Raw genomic sequence first — 21,052 nt, forward strand, 5'->3', positions numbered from 1 at the left:
ACCTATTCTACATGCAGTTATGCTCAATTACTCTAAGTTGTCTTGTATTATTATGAATAGTTCTTAGCTAAGGCCAAATCCTCCCTTATGTCCTAAATCCTGTTTCTTTTCTTCTACTTGAAGATATTGTTCCAGTAATTCCCCCCTCCTATATGATCAGTTTTTGCTTCTCTTCTAGGTTAGTTCTATCAGCATATGGACATACCGTTGTTTTTCCCCATCTTAAAAGCTCATAGCTGTGCTTACCCCTCAGCTGCTACCTCATTTCTCTTTCCCTTTATAGAATAACTCCTAGAGTTTTCTCTTGTTTCTGTCCCCCATTCTCTCTTCAACTCACTCCAAGGATATTATTTCCTTATCATAACACCCAGATGGCTCTTCTTAGGGTAGTTGGTGTCCTCTATGTTACAGGATCTAGTGAATCATTCAGTACTCATCTTACTTGACTTAGTGGCAACATTTGTCACAGCTGAGTACTCATTCTTCTTTTGGACTACTTTTTTTCACTTGGCTTTCAGGAACCCAAGACCCACTGGATTTTCTTGTAGAATCCAGAGTGATCCTTTCAGAAAGGACTTTAGGTCATGTTATTTCTCTGGTCAAAATTCTCCTATGGCTTCCTATCTTCTCAGAGTACAGGCCAAAGTTCCTGCTATAATCCAGGAGCCCTTCATGATCTGCCTCCCTTCCTTCACCACTCTGATCCCCTCTCTCCCCCCTTTCTTTCCCCTTTGCAGTATTTCAGCCTCATGGGTCTTCCTCTCATTTCAGAACATTCAAACTCCTTCTGGCTTTGGAGCCTTTGTACTTACTTTTTTCTCTGACTGAAACGCACTTCCCTAAGTTATGCATTGGCTCCCCACTTTAACTCCTTCAGGTGTGTACTCTTTAAGTCTCCTGCTCAGTAAGGTCTTCCTTGGCTATCACATCTGCTCTTGGCATCTCTTCCCCAAAACTGCATTTAATATTCCTCTCACTGTTTTACATTTTCCCCCTTAGTACTTGTCACAGATATTATGCTATATATTTTATTGTTTCTCTCCCTGGTTAGAATGTAAGCTCCGTGAGGGCAGTTTTTGTTTTTCTGTTTTGTTCACTGCTGTATCCCCAGAGCCTGGAAGAAAGCCGTGCACATAGAAAGTGTGCAATGTATGTGTGCTGAATTTATGGACGGAGGGATGGAATGGATTGGAGAAAAGGGATACAACTTTTTAAATTTTTCTTGGTTTGCCCTTGCAAGTTCACATATCTGTCATAAGATTCAAAGAGTTGAGAAACAATTGTGTTGTCACAGTTATGGGGAAGAGACTTCCTGTGCTAACTTTTCTCTTAGCTTGGAGAGAGTTATGTGGTATCCAGTTTATACAGCAGATTGAGACCTGCTAACGTTTTGATAATGTGATCAATATGAAACAGTTCTTCCTTTCAAAGTTTATTTGTCATGCTTACTCTGCTTAATTAAGTACTTTGATGACCTAAGAGTTCTTGGTATGTAAGCTCAGAAGGGACTGAATTCCTTCCTTGCTCCCTCTCTCCCTTCCTACCTCCCTCCTTCTCTCCCTCCCTTCTTTCACCTTTCTTTCCTCCTTCCTCCCCTCCCTCTCTTCTTCTCTGCTTCTCTCCTTCCCTCCCTTCTTTCCTACCACCCTTTTTTCTTTCCTTCTTTTGCAATGCCTTTATAGCACTGTTCTTGGTTCTGTGAGAAATAATTCAAAGAATGATGAGATACCAGCCCATTCCTTAGAAATTTAGACTTTAATTGGTGTAAGAGTAATACATATGATAATTAAATAAAAATACAAGGCAAATGATTAATGCAACTTGAATAATGAAGACAATAAGAATACTGAAGACAGTAAGTGCTATGCTAAGAAGTTTAAAGGTGAAGATTGAACTGGTTAGAGAAGTTTTAGAAGAGGTTACGTAGAGTGGTTTGCTGGGGAGACCTATAAAACCTCTAATGTCTTCTGAGATGCATATCTTTAATGTGATTTCATTTTATTTTTAACACGTTTTGAACTCCAGGAATTTTGGACATACCACATTCAATAGTAATTATAATTACATATTATAGAAATATTTTAAAATACTGTCTGCTGCTGCTGCTAAGTCACTTCAGTCGTGTCCGACTCTGTGCGACCCCATAGATGGCAACCCACTAGGCTCCTCTGTCCCTGGGATTCTTCAGGCAAGAACACTGGAGTGGGTTGCCATTTCCTTCTCCAACGCATGAAAGTGAAAAGTAAAAGGGAAGTCACTCAGTCATGCCTGACCCTCAGCAACCCCGTGGACTGCAGCCTACCAGGCTCCTCTGTCCATGGGATTTTCTAGGCAAGAGTACTGGAGTGGGTTGCCATTGCCTTCTCCGAAAATACTGTCTAATACTGAATATTAATACTTCAGTTAAACTTTACAATATGAAAAAGACACTAATAATTGCAACTAACAATGTAATGTATCTAGCAATGTAATAAACCATGACTCAGATATGAGTACTGGGTTGGTGGCTCAGACAGTATAGAACCTGCCTGCAATGCAAGAGACCTGGGCTCGAACCCTGGGTCGGAAAGATCCCCTGGATAAGCGAATGGCTACCCACTCAAGTATTCTTGTCCGCAGAATTCCATGGACAGAGGAGCCTGGCGGGTTACAGTTCATGGGGTCACAAAGAGTCGGGCATGACTGAGCTACTAACACACTTGGATCAGATATGATTAAAATATATTGTGAAAAATTTGGAAAATTTCTAAAGTTGGTTATCACATTTACATAGTGTGGAACTGGATAAAACATTTTTTGTTTGCAATAGTATTGTTTTGAGAGTCAGGGTTGTGTGATGCTGAAGACCTCAGGCTGTTAGGCTGTCTGAATTCAAAATCTGATACTACTATTTGTTGGCTGTGGAATCTTGGACAATTTGATCTAAGTTTTTATTTTCCTCATCTGTAAAATAGAGATAATGGTAATTTTTTGAAAGGTAATCATGAGGAATAAGTGAAATAATGCAGGTTGAAGTGTTTATCATAATGTTTAATAGACAGTAAATATTAAATAATGTTAGCAATTACTACCTATGTTAATTCTACTTAACTGGGTTTATTTGAATAAATAAATATTATTGAACTTTCTGCTTTTCATGCCATTCAAATTTGGATTTCTCTACTTGATGAAAGTGAAAGAGGAGACTGAAAAATTTGGCTTAAAGCTCAACATTCAGAAAATTAAGATCATGGAATCTGGTCCCATCACTTAATGGGAAATAGATGGGGAAACAGTGGAAACAGTGTCAGACTTTATTTTGGGGGCTCCAAAATCACTGTAGATGGTGATTGCAGCCATGAAATTAAAAGACACTTACTCCTTGGAAGAAAAGTCATGCCCAACCTAGATAGCATATTCAAAAGCAGAGACATTACTGTCAACAAAGGTCCGTCTAGTCAAGGCTATGGTTTTTCCTGTGGTCATGTATGGATGTGAGAGTTGGACTGTGAAGACAGCTGAGCGCCGAAGAATTGATGCTTTTGAACTGTGGTGTTGGAGAAGACTCTTGAGAGTCCCTTGGACTGCAAGGAGATCCAACCGGTCCATTCTAAAGGAGATCAGTCCTGGGTGTTCATTGGAAGGACTGATGCTAAAGCTGAAACTCCAATACTTTGGCCACCTGATGCGAAGAGTTGACTCATTAGAAAAGACCCTGAGGCTGGGAGGGATGGAGGGCAGGAGGAGAATGGGACGACAGAGGATGAGATGGCTGGATGGCATCACCGACTCGATGGACATGAGTTTGAGTGAACTCTGGGAGTTGGTGATGGACAGGGAGGCCTGGCGTGCTGCAGTTCATGGGGTCGCAAAGAGTCGGACACGACTGAGCGACTGAACTGAACTGAGCTCCTCCTTATACCACAAAGTTAAGGAATTGGATGATCTCCTGTGATTTATGATATATTAACTGCTTTTTCTAGCTTTTGTATATGTATCTGAGTTAGGAAATGTCTATTAGGTTTTGTGCTATAAGTGAGTATTACATTGGAATAATAGCTTCAGGTAGTTTAATTACTTACATCTCCTAAACAAGGATATGATTTTTTATTTTTCTTTTTTTGGCAGGAAATCATTTTGTGCTGTTGTTCATTCATACTTGTTCATCAAGTTCTTTGAATCTTCAAGGGCAGAATTTACCTCTAAACAGAAAGATGGAAACTAAAGGTCATTTATTTTGCCAGGTATTTTCCAAAACGGTTTGTAAAGATTCCTTCCTTTTCTTCCTTAAAAATTTGTTTAAATTACTTCGCATCTATAATCAGTAAGCAGATTCATAGCAACATAGTCATATGATCTTGCTTAAAAACTGAGGTGACTTTTGAACTGTTTTAGTGGAAATATATTGAACTCTTATCGCAGCAACCCATGTAGTATCAAGAGATCTGAAATGTATGATAAAACTAATTTGGTGGGGGGGAAGGGACAGACACAATTTTTCTGGAGACCAAAGGATTTAAACCTATGTGAGAGATTGTAAACAATGTAATTAATAACATGGCAGTCTAACCAAAAGCTAAAAGATAATTTAAAACATGGGGCTTTGCTGGTGGCTCAGTGGTAAAGAGTCTGCCTGCCAAAGCAGGAGATGCAGATTTGACCCCCCAGTGGGGGAGATCCCCTGGAGCAGGAAATTGCAACCCACTCCAGTATTCCTGCCTGGAAGATTCCACAGACAGAGGAGCCTGGTGGGCTACAGTCCACGGAGTCGCAAAAGAGTGAAATGTGACTTAGGCACTAAACAACAACAACAATTTAAAAGATACCAAGTGTCTCTAGTCTTCTTATCTGTGATTCAGGGGATATTCTAATCTATTGGCCAGTATCATGTCAATAAAAAACCAAATCTGGACTTATTATTGAGAGACTTTGTTCAAAGGGATTATTATAAGGGAGGAAAGAGACTACGAAATAGAAGGAGGGGGGACTAACTGAAATAGGGACCACAAGATCTGCAAGCATCCCACGGACTAGGCAAAAATTTTCCTTTTTAAGTTTTATTTTATTATTTAAAAATTTTATTGTGTATTGGAGTATAGTTGATTGATGTTCTATTCGTTTCAGGTGTACAACAAAGTGATTAAAAGAATGTTCTTTTATTGAGAGTGTGAACAAGGCTAGGTGCTAGAGGTAAAGAATCCACCTGCCAATGCAGGAGAATCAGGTTTGATCCCTCGTTTGGGAAGGGGATCCCTGGAGAAGGAAATTGCAGCCTTCTCCAGTATTCTTGCCTGGAAAATTACATGGACAGAGGAACCTGGCAGGCTACAGTCCATGGAGTCACAAACAGTTTGACACTACTGAGTGAGCACAAAGAAGGCTAGGAAGAATTGGTTATGGGGAAATGGGATGATAGAGTAGCATGATCAGATAAAGAGATCAGAGAAAGAGGCCAGCCTGTTCTCTAGAGGGGCTGCCTGCTCACTGGCTCAGGGTGGTGGTGGTGGTGTTCATTCTCTCAGTTGTATCCAACTCTTTGCAACCCCATGGACTGCAGCATGCCAGGCTTCCCTGTCCTTCACCATCTCCCAGAGTTTGTTCAGACTCATGTCCATTGAGTCGGTGATGCCATCCAACCATCTCATCCTCCGTCGAGATGCTTCAGGGTGAGGGTAGGCCAAAATTCAGGGGCTTGGAGGAAGGAGAGAAGCTTAACCAAACTTTGCTTAGTAAGTGTTTTGTCCTGATAAATTTTTGGGGATAAGACAGTTCAGCTAATCATTTATGAGGCAAAGAAAGGAAAATTTGAAGATGTTTGGCCTTGTCATAGGTAAATGAGGGGTAAATGAGGGGTATGTGGTAAGTCTTATCTAAATCATTTGAGGAAGGGTGGTTCTTTGCAGCCAGCTCTTATCCAGAACACAAAGGAGTGAGGGAATTCTTTTAAACTTCACTGTTTCTTCAGAAGCACAAGGCTCAGGTGAAATGTAACATTGTCAATTGAGAGTCTTAATCTTTTAAATTTATTGTCTTAGTGCATGTACCTATACAGTAATCCAAAATATAATTTCAGAACTTCTTGCTAATTACTGAAGGGTGGATATGTCTAGACTTTCAGGCTCAGATGGTAAAGAATCTGCCTGTAATGTGGGAGACATTACATTCAATCTTTGAGTAGGGAAGATCCCCTGGAGAAGGAAATGGCAACCCACTCCAGTATTCTTGCCTGGAGAATTCCATGGACAGAGGAGCCTGGTGGGCTACAGGACACTCCGTGTGGTTGAAAAGAGTCAGACACAACTGAGCGACTAACATTTCACTTTGGCTAATTACTGATACATGTAATATATACATTGTTGATGGTTCCCTTATAAACTGATTTTGAAGATAAATTTTTAAATATTAAAAATTAACAATATCAAAATATCATACCAGTTTATTTCTTTAAGCTATATAGTTTGTATTTTACAAGTGGTTCACCTTTAACAGTAAAGTTTTAGAGATTCTTTTCTTCCTCTGTTAAAGTTTCTACTCACTATCTCTTTCTGTACATCTGAACTTTGATAACAGATTTTTGTTCCCCTCCATCTTAAAATTTTTTTTAAATTAATTTCTGGCTATGCTGGGTCCTCATTGCTGCATGAGGGCTTCCCCTAGCTGTGGCGAGCAGGGGCTACTCTCCAGTTGTGGTGTGCAGGTTTCTCGTTACGGTGCTTCTGTTGTGGAGCATGCGCTCTAGGCGCTCAGGCTCAGTGGTTGTAGCACATGGGCTCTAGAGTGTGGAGGCTTCAGTAGTTGTGGCACACAGGTTTAGTTGCCCTGTGGCATATGGTATCTTCCCAGACCAGGGATTGAAACCATGTCCCCTATACAGGCAGGCAGAACCCATATCCCCACACTGAACCACCAGGGAAGTGCTAGAATTGATTCTTGGTGTTGTACATTCTATGGGATTGGACAAATGTGTGATGACATGTAGCCACTATTAAAATGTTATATAGGATATTAGTAGTTTCACTGCCTTAAAATCCTCTGTGCTTTGCCTATTTATCTCTTCTCCCCCAACCTACTCCCACTAGCAACCACTGATCTTTTCATTGTCCCCAAAGTTTTGCCTTTTCCAGAATGTCATATAGTTGGAATCATACAGTATGTAGCTTTTACAGATTGGCTGCTTTCACTTAGAAGTATACATTTAAGATTCCGCCATGTCTTTTCATGGCTTGCTAGCTCATTTCTTTTTAGCACTGAATAGTATTCCATGATCTGAATGTACCACAGTTTATCTATCCTTTGATGTACTGAAGAACATCTTAGTTCCTTTTACAAGTTTTGGCCATTATGCACAAAGCTATAAATGTCTATGTTCAGGTTTTTGTGTGGATATACGTTTTCAACTCCTCAGGGTAAATATGGAAAAGTACAATTGCTGAATTCTATGGTAAGAGTATGTTTAGTTTTGTAAGACACTGTCAAATTGTCTTTCAAAATAGCTATGCCATTTTACATTCCCACCAGCAATGAATGGGAGTTCCTCTTGCTTCACATTCTTGTCATCACTTGGTATTGTCTATGTTTTTGATTTTGGCCATTCTAATAGGTGTGCAGTGGTATCTTGATGTTTCAATTTGTGATTCCCTAATGACATGATGTTGAACATCTTTTCATTTGCTTGTTTGCCATCTGTATATCTTCTTTGGTGAGGTGTCTGTTAAGATCTTTTGCCTATTTTTTAATTGAGTTGTTCTTTTTGTTGTTGAGCTTTTAGAGTTCTTTGTATAGTTTTCAATATACAAAATAAACATATTTTGAATACAGTCGCTTATCAGATATGTCTTTTGCAAATATTTTCTCCCAGCCTATGGCTTGTCCTTTCATCCTCTTGACAGTGTCTTTTGCAAAGCAGAAGTTTTAATTAATGAAGTTAAGTTTAATGGTGCCATAAGAACTAGATTCAGTGATTGTTAGATATATTCATGAATGCTGCACATTTGTAGCTGCATACTGCACTAAGGAAAGTTGGAGTCATTTAGAATATATACCTAATCCAAATTAATGCATTAAGTAACTCTTTTCAACAAAATTCTTTTTGGTAGCACCATTTTGGAGAGAGTATTGATCTAGAGTGAATGATTTGACTCAGAATGTCATATTTAATTTATGTATGCAAAGAGAACATGGCTGACAGTGCCTTTTGATTGCTCTCCAGGGGGAAGAAAATACTGATTCATCAGATGATGACTGTAATTCTGTTGCAGCTGACTTATTATCAAGAGATATTGACAGCAAAAAGTACATCAAGTTTTCTAAAACAACAGAGAAGAGAATTTCACCTGAAATTAGGGGTTTGAGCCCAGAACACACAAAAAAGTAAGTTGAACTGTGAACTTACTTAATTGAATTATACTTTTGCCAGTTTAAGAGAACCAAAAATGTAACTCATGTGTTCTTGTAATGTACTAAGTATAGAGGATCATGCATATTGCTGACCATTTTTTTAGGAGCATGGTTTTAATTCCTAATTAACTTCTCATATTTTTCTCACTTCTCTCACAGCCATGTGGAGGCCTATAAGCTATCATAGTTTTCCAGTAATGAGACCATTATCCATATATCTGTTTTTTTTTTTTTTTACAAAATTGTAATTTATTTAAATATATGGTGTGGTGATTTAATGTATGTATACATTGTGAAATGACTACCCCCATTGAATTAGTTAACACATTCATCACCTCACATATTTACATCATCATCATCATAATTATTATTTTGGTGAGAACAGAAGTTCTGATCTCAGCAAATTTTAGTTATATAGTACAGGATTACTAACTAGTCACCTTGTGACTTTTTTAAAAAAATAATGTATAAGTGACATAGCATTTGTCTTTCTGTTTGACTTATTTCACTTTGCATAATGCCATCAAGGTCCATCCATGTAATTTCCTTCTTTCTCATGGATAAATGGTATTCCATTGTTTATATTTACCACATCTTCTTTATTTGGAGAAGGAAATGGCAATCCACTCCAGTACTCTTGCCTGGAGAATTTCAAGGACAGAGGAGCCTGGAGGGCTACAGTCCATGGGATCTCAAAGAGTCGTACATGACTGTGCACTAACTTTCACTTTCACTTTTCTTTAACTATTAATCTGTTGACAGACACTTATATAATTTTCATATCTTAGCTATTGTGGATAATACTGCAGTGAACATGGGAATGCATATATCTCTTTGAGATCTTGTTTTCATTTCTTTTGGATATATACCCAGAAATACAATTGTTAGATCATTTTATAGTTCTGTGTTTAATTTTTTAAAAATTTTATTTATTATTTATTTCTGTCTGTACTGGATCTTTGTTGGTGCATGGGCTTTTCTCTAGTTGCAGTGTGTGGGTTTCTATTTAGAATGGCTTTTCTTGTTGTGGAACATGCATTCTAGAGTATGTAGGCTTCAGTAGTTGCAGCACGTGGGCTCAGTGGTTGTGGTTCCCTGGCTCTAGAGCACAGGCTTAATAGTTGTGGCACACGAACTTAATTGCTCTGTGGCATGTGGGATCTTCCTGACCCAGGAATCAAACCCCTGTCTCAATCATTGGCAGGCAGATTCTTTACTGCTGAGCCACCAGGGAAGCTCTGTGTTTAAATTTTTTTAAGGAACCTCTCCTTATTGTTTTCTATAGTGACTGTACCAACTAATATTTCCACCAACAGTGTACAAGGTTCTCATTTATCCACATCCTTGCCAACTCTAGTTATCTCCTGTAATGACCATTCTAACAGGTATGAGGTGATACCTCACAGTGATTTTGATGTTAATGTCCCTGATGATGAGTGATGTTGAGCACCTTTTCATGTATTTGTTGGTCATAGGTATGTCTTCTTTGGAGAAATATCTATTCACGTCTTTGCCCATTTTTAATTGGGTCATTTCTTCATTTGCTTTTGGGTTATATGAGTTGCTTATGTATTTTGAACATTAACTCATCAGATATATGGTTTGCAAATATTTTCTCTCATTCCCTAGGTTACCTTTTCATTTTGCTAATATTTTCCTTTGCTGAGGAGAAACTTTTTAGTTTGATATAGTCCCACTTGTTTATTTTGCTTCTGTTGCTTTTGTTTTTGGTATCAATTAAAAAATCATTGCTAAGACTGATGTCAAAGACATTTATTTTCTTCTAGGAGTTACACAGTTTCTTTACCAAGATTGTTTTAGCTTTTTGAAGTCTTCTGTAGTTCCATACAGATTTTAGGATTGTTTATTTCTGTGAAAAGTGGCATTGGAATTTGGATGAGAATTGCTTCGAATTCATAGTTCACTTTAGATAGTAATGACATTTTAACAATACTAGGCAACCCACTCCAGTACTCTTGCCTGGAAAATCCCATGGACGGAGGAGCCTGATAGGCTGCAGTCCATGGGGTCAGTAAGAATTGGACACGACTGAGCGACTTCACTTTCACTTTTCACTCTCATGCATTGGAGAAGGAAATGGCAACCCACTCCAGTGTTCTTGCCTGGAGAATCCCAGGGACAACAGAGCCTGGTGGGCTGCCGTCCGTGGGGTCTCACAGAGTCGGGCACAACTGAAGTGACTTAGCAGCAGCAGCAGTACTTCCAAACCATGAACACAGAATATCTTGCTATTATTTGTAATCTTCTTCAACGTCTTTCATCAGTGTTTATAGTTTTCAGTGTACAGATCTTTCACCTCCTTGGTTAAATTTATTCCTAAATGTTTTATTCCTTTTGATTATGTAAATAGGGTTGTTTTCTCAATTTCTCTTTCTGATACTTCATTGTTAGTGGATAGAAGTGCAATTGATTTTGTATATTAATTTTATATTTTACAACTTTTTGAATTTGTGTGTTGGTTATAGAAGTTTTATTTTTGGTGTAGTCTTTAAGGTTTTTCTGTGTATAAAATCATGCTGTCTGAAAACACAATTTAACTTCCTTTTCTGATTTGAATATCTTTATTTTTCTAGCCTAATTCCTCTGGCTAGGACTTCCAGTTAAATAAAAGTGGTGAGACAGGGCACCCTTGTCTTGTTTCTGATCTTAGAGCAAAAGCTTTCAACTTTTCACTTGCAGTATCACAGTGTGATGTTAGCTCTGGGCTTGTCATATATGGCTTGATTATGTTGAGGTACATTCCTTCTAAACCTATTTTGTTGAAGTTTTTATCATAAATGAATATTGAGTTTTGTCAAATTTCTGGATTGAGATGATCATGTAATTATTATCCTTCATTTTATTAATGTGATTGTGTTAGGAAAAGCCTAAGTTCTCCTGTTTATCTCTTTTACTTTCAGGCTACCACACTTCTGACACCAGATGTGTGGATTTTCCCCCACACCAAGAAATTCTGTGATACCAGCTGGGTATCCTACATTTTAACTCAATTCTGATGCTATCTACCTGTAGATAGTGCCAGATCCCACAGGTTAAGGGTTCAGAGCCATGAGACTGCCCCACCCCCATTTCATCTTATAGTCTGAAGTGGTAGGTCCTCAGGTTACTTCTGTCTGACTTGGCTATAAATCAGAGGTCCCTATGACCCCTCTTCAGGTTTGATTAATTTCTAGAACAGCTCAGAAAGCTCAGGGAAACACTTAACTTACATTTACCAGTTTATTAAAAAAACGCAATAGAAGATACAGATGAATAGCCAGATAGAGAGATACATTGGGAGAGGTCTGGGAGGGTCTCATGAAGGAGCTCTGTCCTCATGGAGTTGGAGTGTATCGTCTTCCCAGTATGTGGATATGTTCAAGAACCTATAAAGCTCTCCAGAGAGGGTAGAGGACTGTAAATGGAGTTAATAATTGATCATGCCTACATGGGGGGAGGCCTCTAAAAAACTCCCAATAGTATGGAGTTCAGAGATCTTTCAGGTTGATGAACACATCCACATACCAGGAAGGGTAATGCACCCTAACTCCATGGGAACTTAATTTCCTGCACCTATGATCCTTCATGACCTTATCTTATATATCTCTTCATCTGGCTATTCATCTGTATCATTGTTCATGTCCTTTAATAAACTGGTAAGCATACGTAACTATTCTGAGTTCTTGAGTTCCTCAAGCAAAATAATGAAACCTAAGGAATGGCTTGTGAGAACCTCTGATTTATAGCCAGTTGGTCAGGAGCACAGATGAAAAACGGGCCTGCAGTTGATATCTGAGGTAGGGTGGGGCAGTCTTGTGGAACTGAGCCCTTACCCTGTGGAATCCGAAAGTATTTCCAGGTACTTAGTGTCAGGATTGAGTTAACTTATAGGACACTATCTGGTGTCACAGAGAATTGCTTGGTGGGGGCAAACCCCACACACATTTGGGGTCAGATGTGAGTGTAATGGTAGTGTGAGAATAAAGGAGAAACAGAAGATTGATTTTTCCCTACATAGTTGTGTATCACATTTATTGATTTTCCTATCTTGAACCATCCTTGTGTCCTGGGAATAAATCCCATTGATCATGGTGTCTCATCTTTTTAATGTACAGTTGAATGTGGTTTACAGATACTTTGTTGAGAGTTTTTGCATCTGTGTTCATTAGGAATATTAGCCTGATATTCTTTTCTTGTAGTGTCCTTGTCTGGCTTTGATATTGGTAATGCATGCTCCATTGCTTCAGTTGTGTCCTACTCTTTGCGACCCTATGAACTGTAGCCTGACAGGCTCCTCTGTCCATGGGATTTTCCAAGAAAGAATACTGGAGTGGGTTGTCATGCCTTTCTCCAGGGAATCTTTCCTGACTTAGGGATCGAATCCATGTCTCCAGCTTCTCCTGCATTGCAGACGGATTCTTTACTGCTGAGCCACTGGGGAAGCCCATTGGTAATGCTGTCTTCATAAAATGAGTTTGAAAGTATTCCCTCCTCTTCAGTTTTTGGAAAGAGTTTGAGAAGAATTGGCATTAATTCTTTAAATCTTTAGTAGAATGCACGAGGAATGCTAACTGATTCTGGACTTTGTTGAAACGTTTTTGATTACTGATTTAATATCTTTACTAATAATTGGTCTGTTCAGATTTTGTACTTCTTCATAATTCAATCTTGGTAGGCTGTATTATTTTAGGAATTTATCTATTCTTCTAGATTATCTAATTTATTGATATATAATTGTTCATAGTAGTTTCTTATGATCTTTACTATTTCTCTGTTATCAGTAGTAATACCTCCTTTTAAATTTCTTATTTCACTTATTTGAGTTTATCTCTCAGCACCCCCAACCCCATTTTGTTTTTTATGTCACAGTTTACATCTTTTTATATTATATATCTATGAGCAAATTGTTGTGGTTATAGTTATTATTAATACTTTTGTCTTTTAACATTTATATTAAAATTGTATGTGATTTACCTCCACCATTACAATAGAGGTACACCATTATACACTGCGGATTTCCCAGGTGGCTCAGTGGTAAAGAATCCACTTGCCAGTGTAGGAGATGCAGGAGACCTGGGTTCAGTCCCTGGGTTGGGAAGATTCCCTGGAGGAGGAAATGGCAACCCACCCCAGTATTCTTGCCTGGAGCATCCCATGGACAGAAAAGTCTGGTGGTCTACAGTCCATAGGGTTGCAAAGAGTCAGACGTGAATGAGTGACTGAAAGAAGTCAGAAAGTGAAGTCACTCAGTCGAGTCCAACTCTTTGTGACCCCATGGACTGTAGCCCACCAGGCTCCTCCACCCATGGGATTTTCCAGGCAAGAGTACTGGAGTGGGTTGCCATTTCCTCTCCAGGGGATCTTCCCGACCCAGGGATCGAACCCAGGTCTCCTGCACTGTAGGCAGACACATTACCGTGTGAGCCACCAGGGAAGATGAGTGACTGAGTATATTACAATATTAGAGCATTCTGAATTTGACTATATATATATATTTACCTTTACCAGTAAAATTTATGTTTTCATATGTTTTCATGGTACTAATTAGCATACTTTCTTATTAGCTTGTAGAACTCCCTTCAACATTTCTTATAAGGTCAGTCTAGTGGTGATGAACTCCTTCAGCTTCTGTTTGCCTATAAAATTCCTTATTTCTCCTTCAGTTCTGAATACAGCTTTATGGGGTAGAGTATTCTTGTTTTTTTTTTTTTTTCTTTCAGCACTTTGAATATATCATCTCTCTCCCTCCTGGCCTGCAAGATTCTTGCTGACAAATTTGCTGATAATTACGTGGGAGTTCCCACTATTCCACTGAGTTAGAGGGAAAAGATGAGACAGTCATTTCTAGGGCACCACAATAAGGGGCTTCCCAGGTGCTGCTAGTGGTACAGAATTTACCTGCCAATACAGGAGACCTAAGAGATGCGGGTTCAGTCTCTGGGTTAGCATGGTCCCCTGGAGGAGGGCATGGCAACCCACTCCAGTATTCTTGCCTGGAGAATCCCCTGGACAGAAAAGCCTGGTGGGTTACAGTCCATAGGGTCGCAAAGAGTCAGATGTGACTGAGGCAATCTAGCATGCGTGCGCAGCACACCGCAATAAAGCTTGTTACCTAGGAAGAAATGGAACATAGGAGTGTTTCTTTCCTTTCTTTCATTAGTATTGTTTAAAATGGTTAATACCTGGGGAGACACAATGCACCTAAGGAGTGCAATATGAAACAAATGTTTTTAGTTATTTGTTATTTATATCAAATCATTCCTAGTCCCTAAAATATTTGAGTTATCTTGTAATTAAAAGAACACAGTTATACTTTAAAAATGATAAAACATAAAAGGTGATGTAATGAGGTAGGAGTCATAATTATTCTAGAAATATGAAAATCAGTTTCAGTAAGGATATATGGAAGGGGACAGGGGATATAAAGCAGCAGTATGCTGTAGGTTGTGATTAATTCATGTGTCATGAAATCAATTTAAGAGGTAGCTACTAGTAATTTTCTAAAAAGAAATTACAATAGAATTGAAGACATTATAGTGCTTTTCATATAATAAGCATAAATATTCTTTTGTGAAATTGTTTCATTTCTCTCTCTCTTTGTATATAGGTGCTATGTTAAGTCACTTCAGTCATGTCCGACTCTGTGTGACCCCATAGACGGCAGCCCACCAGACTCCCCCGTCCCGGGGATTCTCCAGGCAAGAACACTGGAGTGGGTTGCCATTTCCTTCTCCAATGCATGAAAGTGAAAAGTGAAAGTAAAGTCTCTCAGTCGTGTCCAACTCTTAGTGACCCCATGGACTGCAGCCTATCAGGCTCCTCCGTCCATGGAATTTTCCAAGCAAGAGTACTGGAGTGGGGTGCCATTGCCTTCTCCATTGTATATGGGTGTTACATCTCAATAGAAAATGTATTTTATACTCTGGGACATAGTAAGAGTAAAGTCATTGCTTTGTGAGGGGAGGACTGTTGAGGGGACTGACCACAGGGCATCTTCAGTGGGGATAAGAGCAAGGTAAGAGGGCTCTCAGGGTAGAAGTTTAAGGATTGGATTTAAAGGGGTATAATGTCAAAAGAGGGCTTCCCTGGTGGCTCAGATGGTAAAGCGTCTGTCTGCAATGCTGGAGACCAGGGTTCGATCCCTGGGTCGGGAAGATCCCCTGGAGAAGGGGATGTCAAAAGGGGGCTTCCCACCTGGTGCAGTGTAAAGAATCTGCCTGCCAATGCAGGAGATTCAGGAGACATCAGTTTGATCCCTGGGTCTGGAAGATCCTTTGGAGGAGGAAATGGCAACCCACTGAAGTATTCTTGCCTGGAAAATTGCTTGGACAGAGGAGCCTGATGGGCTGTAGTCCATGGGATCACAAAGAGTCGGACACAATTGGGCAACTGAGCTTGCTCTCAACATCAAAAGATCAAGGTACCTACTAAGAAAAGGGAGTAGGCTGCATGAGAAAAATTTCCCTTATTTCACAGTTTTGCTTAGTGCTAAGTTTATCTAAAGATGTTGTAGACTCAATCCAGTCATTTTTCTATGCATCACCTAAGCAGCCCTTGCATAGCAGATTACTCTAAAAAGAAGGAATCCTTTCTGCTAAAGAGTTTTTAGTTTTACATACAAGGAAGAATAAGGTGTTACTTCTAAAGTACTAGATTACAGCTCAGTTGGTATGAGTTCTGGATAGAAACAAACCAATGAGGTAATGCCATAGTGATTCTCAATTTATTCTCTGTGTTAGAATCTAGTATCTTTTAATAAAAAACCTAGTATCTTTAAAAAATTCCAAATATCAGCTCAGTCTCCAAAATAATTACATCACAATTTTGGGGGATTGGACGCAGGCATCAGAATTTTTTGAAGCTCTCAAGTGATTCCATTGTGCAGACAAGTTTGGGATCTAGTTTATCTCAGAATCATTCTTAGTCTACAAGATCCCAGAGCACAAAATAATTTTAGGATTGTCTTTGAAATGTAGATCTTCTTTGCATTACTTAAAGCAAAGTATGAAATTTCCAAAAGCTCTTCTTTTTCAAATTCATTTCAGGGTTATTTTATTGATCTCACTATTATATAGTTTATGGAGTATATATTTGTGTTACAAAAGTTCTTGACAGTTCAATAAGAAGAGGAGGGAAAGAGGCATAAACAGAGAAAACCAAGAAATAAGAAAGCAGAGTAATTGCTAAAAAGTAGTTAGAATCTAGCTTGGACTTTAAAGTACCATTTCTTATTGAAAGGAACCATTTCTTTGAAGAAATGTGTGATAGCAGGTCTGGGAAGGGAAGTGTACAGATGAGCTTGCAGCATCTTGTCTTCCAGAAATGAGGAAACTAACAAAGACTGCTAGCAGAGATGGATCAAGAGCCCACTTGAAAAGGCTCTCACCCCTTCCCAACCCACATTAGAAAATTAAAGCATCAATAAGGATAAAATTGCAGGGAATGAAAGTGAATTTAATATATTTAAATTAGTGTGTTCACAATGATATAAAAATCATTTTGTCATTGTTGAAGGTTCAGTTCAGTTCAGTTCAGTCATTCAGTCGTGTCTGACTCTTTTCGACCCCATGGACTGCACCATGCCAGGCCTCCCTGTCCATCACCAACTCCCGGAGTTTACCCAAACTCATGTCCATTGAGTCGATGATGCCATCCAACCATCTCATCCACTGTTGTCCCCTTCTCCTCCTGCCTTCAGTCTTTCCCAGCATCAGGGTCTTTTCAAATGAGTCAGTTTTTCTCATCAGGTGGCCAGGGTATTGGAGTTTCATCTTCAGCATCAGTCCTTCCAGTGAACACTCAGGACTGATCTTATTTAGGTTGGATCTCCTTGCAGTCCAAGGGACTCTCAAGAGTCTTCTCCAACACCATAGTTCAAAAGCATCAGTTCTTCGGCCCTCAGCTTTCTTTATAGTTCAACTCTCACATCCATACATGACTACTGGAAAAACTATAGCCTTAACTAGACGGACCTTTGTTGACAAAGTAATGTCTCTGGTTTTTAATCTTGAAGGTTACAGGTGAGCAAAGTCACTGTTATGGAAAGTGATAAATAAGGGAAAAGCAATGAATGATCTTGCCTTTCTGAACTGTACTAAAGGGTAAGCAAATAGTATGTGAGAGAAAGTTTGTGTTTATGGAAATATTTTAGCTAATGAGTGAAGAAGGAATGATATTAGATTTAGAATGTAACCATTTGCAGTCCCTGATGATTTACTGCAGATAGTTATTAATAAGTAGCTGCTAATATCACAAATAGAGAGTCACTTGGACATTATATGCTTCCTGATGGGAAAATACCATCACTTATATAACCCCTTCCAACTACCCTCTAAAAAAGTAGAATGTTAATCACATCAGGTCTTTAAACTCCTACAATCTTGGCAATAAAATCAGCAAAATCTAGACTATGAAAAATCTATAAGACAAAAGGCAATAATGATGATAATGATAATAAAAGACATGGGGGAAGAACCAATAGGTGGAAAAAGATCTAAAAGACAAATAAGCCAACTGTGATGTGGGGACCTTATTGAATCCCAATGTAAAGTGTTAAAAAATTTTGACACTTATGAGAAAATTGGAGATTTGAATACAGATTCAGGTGTATTTGATGCTATTAAGACATTATTGGGGATTTTTGGTTTCATAACTGTGTTTTAAATATGTTTTTAAAAGAAAAAACACCTGGAAGAAATGCATATAAAAATCCTATGGATGAAACAATATGATACTGGAATTTGTTTTAAAGTAATAAGAAATGAGAGCAGGGGATAAGACTATAGATGAAATAAGATTGTTCATTATTGAAGCTGGGTAATGGGTCATTACTGAAACCTGGGAAGATCATCACATTATTCTGTCTACTTTTGTCTGTGTTTGAAAATTTCCATAAGTAAATGACAAAAGAAGAAGAATCAAGAAAAAAATCAATTCAGGAATTACTCCAATTTTCTGTGCAATTTAGGTATGAAACATCAATATTCCTACTCGGAGAAGAAAAATCGTCTAATTTTTTAGGAGAAAAAAAAGGCAGGAGGAAGAAGAGTTTACAAGTACAATTGCATACTAAAAGAACTGAGGTAAATAAAGATTTGCAAATATTTTTGTTTTGCTTTCAAGTATTTTCTTTAGCCCTCAAATATTGCATTACATTTTAGTCCAAGTATTGAAATGTCATAATCTTAAATATTTCTTATTCTTCCAGCTCCTTTACCCTATTCCTCCTGCACCTTCCCCTCTTTCTTCTCTTCCTCCCTTAAAAATATCAATAGAACATGAAGCCTTTTGAGAAGAATATTAATTTTTCCCCTTCTTTATCCATCAGACCAGTATTTTTAATTATTATGCTCTCTGTTAACGTTTCTGCTGTTGTAGCAATGACTCTGGCATTCCTTGGCATTTGGCAGCATACATTCAATCTTGGCCTTCATGTTGCTCTTCATATGGCCTTCTCCCCTGTGTCTATAGTTCAAACTTTTCTCTTATAAGTACATCATTGTATATTTCATCTTGAGGTCTTTAACTTGAGATTACACTGTAAGACAATTTCTGCAGATAAGGTCACATTCACATTTTCCAGGGATTAGGATATAGACATCTCTTGGTGGGGTTATGTGACTTACTACATTCACTGTATGATATATTTAAGGATATATTCCTTTGTTTCGATATTTGTTTGCTTCCTGAGGCTGAGAAAATTTGGAAAACTCAGCAGTGGCCACAGGAATTTGGTGATGGAGAGGGAGGCCTGGCATGCTGTGGTCCATGGGGTCTCGAAGAGTCGGACACAACTGAACGACTGAACTGAATGAACTGAGGATGAGAACATATGTCTTCAACTCTGGAAAATTTGAATCCATTATCTTTAGACTATTTTTCCCCCTCCAATCTCCTTATTTGTTCTTCTGTAACTTCTATTAGATATATGTTAGACCTTATCATTTTGTTTTCTGTGTTTTTTAACATTGCTTCATATTTTTGATCTTTTTCTATTTTGTTCTGAGTAATTTCTCCCATCTACTTTGTTTACTTTTCTTTGTAATCTGCAATTTAACCTATCTATTGAAATTTTAATGTCTATACATTTTACTTTTTGAAGTTTTATTTAGTTCTTAAAATTTGCCTTATATTATTTGCTTATGTCCCATAATTATTTCAGGATTGATATTTGGTAAATCTGGATATGAGGTCATTGGGGGATTGAAATCTTCTGTTTGTTGTTTTGTTTGATTCTCACTCATTAACTCATATTCCTGTCAGTCTTGTATGGTTTGAGAGTCCTCTCTGGATCCTGCATGGTCTTTAAAAGTCAGTGCTCTAGTGAATTCCTTGGAGGTCCAGTGGTTAGTAATTGGGCTTACACTGCAGTAGGCCTGAGATTCCAATTCTGATTGGGGAATTAAGATCCTGTAACCTGACCAGCACAGCCAAAAAAAAAAAGTCAAGGCTCTAGGTTCCTTCCATAGAGCCATGTGAAATTGAAGACACCTAGAATTCAGTTCTTATTTTCTAAAGTGACATTTTTCTATCTACCTAAGCTGTTTACCATTTTTGATCTAGTTTATACATGCAGTGTTATTTTTATCAATGTTTATGGTAGTTTTCTTAACCATAAGAATAATTTAAAGCAAACTTACCTGTATTATTTAAATAACTGTGTTGATTCTTCACATTACTTTACTTATATAGTCAAAACTTGTATATGTAGCCTAGAGATTGATAGTCTTGTCTTCACTATACCATAGATTTGCCATCTTTTGTAAAATACATTACGATAAATTGACACAGTATTAATTATGAGATGATGTTGCATACTTAAGAAAAATGTGGCTTTGCCAAAGAATATGATGTATTTTATTAATTAAAGTTTATTTAAATAGTTTACTTAAAATTTTAGATTTTAAGATTAAATAGTTTATTTAAAATTTTAGTATTATAAGCTGTAATTTAATTACAAGAGGTAATTTTATATTAGAAGTATAGTTAAGTGAGGAGCTTAGGTATGATTAATTATCTTTTAAGGGGTTTATTGTTCAAGAATGCCAGTTTACCAATGTGATCTGAGACACAGATATTCTTGCATTTGGCTCTAGGTTGCTCCTTTGTCTGTGAAGGAGAAGACGACTAGAAAAGAAAGCTCTTTATGCAAGTTGCCAAGTCAGTGCAGCATTCACAAGACTTTGTCACCTCTTGATAGATCTTCCTCAGTTATTCGGTATTTAAATCATTGTATTCTTTTTAAATGTTGGATTCAGATTTGGGATTTTTCTACAACATTCATTTCTCCCTTCTACAGAAAGTATGCCAAATGGTTTGTGCTAACCAAGACTGCTCTTAGGAAGGATGGTGTGGCACTAAGAGCCCTGCATGTGGAATTAAAAGACTTAGAGTTGAGTCCTGATCAACTTCACATGCTGGTTTAAACTCTTATAGAATTCACTTTGTATTTCTGGGCCTCAGTTTCTACATCTGTGTAAGAATCTTGTACTAGATAGACTCTTAACATTTTTTACAACACCAACATCCTGTGATTTCCATGTTATGGAATCAGATGAATCATCTTTTTAAGATGTTTTTATCAACAGGTTATGGGATCTGAGATTCTTTGACTGTTTAAAGATATTCTTATATATCTTATAATGTTGTTGTTGTTAAATCATGTCTGACTCTTTTG

The 21,052-nt window shown here is 38.0% G+C and overlaps 1 protein-coding gene across 1 annotated transcript in view; it reads left to right on the plus strand.

Annotated features, from left to right (window-relative positions):
• Window positions 1-4,042: 4,042 nt before the first annotated feature.
• Window positions 4,043-21,052, plus strand: part of EFCAB13 (EF-hand calcium binding domain 13) — a 119,690-nt gene continuing 102,680 nt past the window's right edge. Inside the window, exons 1-4 of the mRNA XM_070357331.1 lie at window positions 4,043-4,223; window positions 8,189-8,349; window positions 18,344-18,458; window positions 20,472-20,593. Of these exons, the coding sequence (XP_070213432.1) occupies window positions 4,194-4,223; window positions 8,189-8,349; window positions 18,344-18,458; window positions 20,472-20,593 (428 nt within the window). The 5' untranslated portion in view covers window positions 4,043-4,193. The remainder of the gene's footprint in view (window positions 4,224-8,188; window positions 8,350-18,343; window positions 18,459-20,471; window positions 20,594-21,052) is intronic.

This window comes from Bos mutus, chromosome 19 (genome assembly GCF_027580195.1).
Source record: "Bos mutus isolate GX-2022 chromosome 19, NWIPB_WYAK_1.1, whole genome shotgun sequence".
Lineage (NCBI taxonomy): Eukaryota > Metazoa > Chordata > Mammalia > Artiodactyla > Bovidae > Bos > Bos mutus.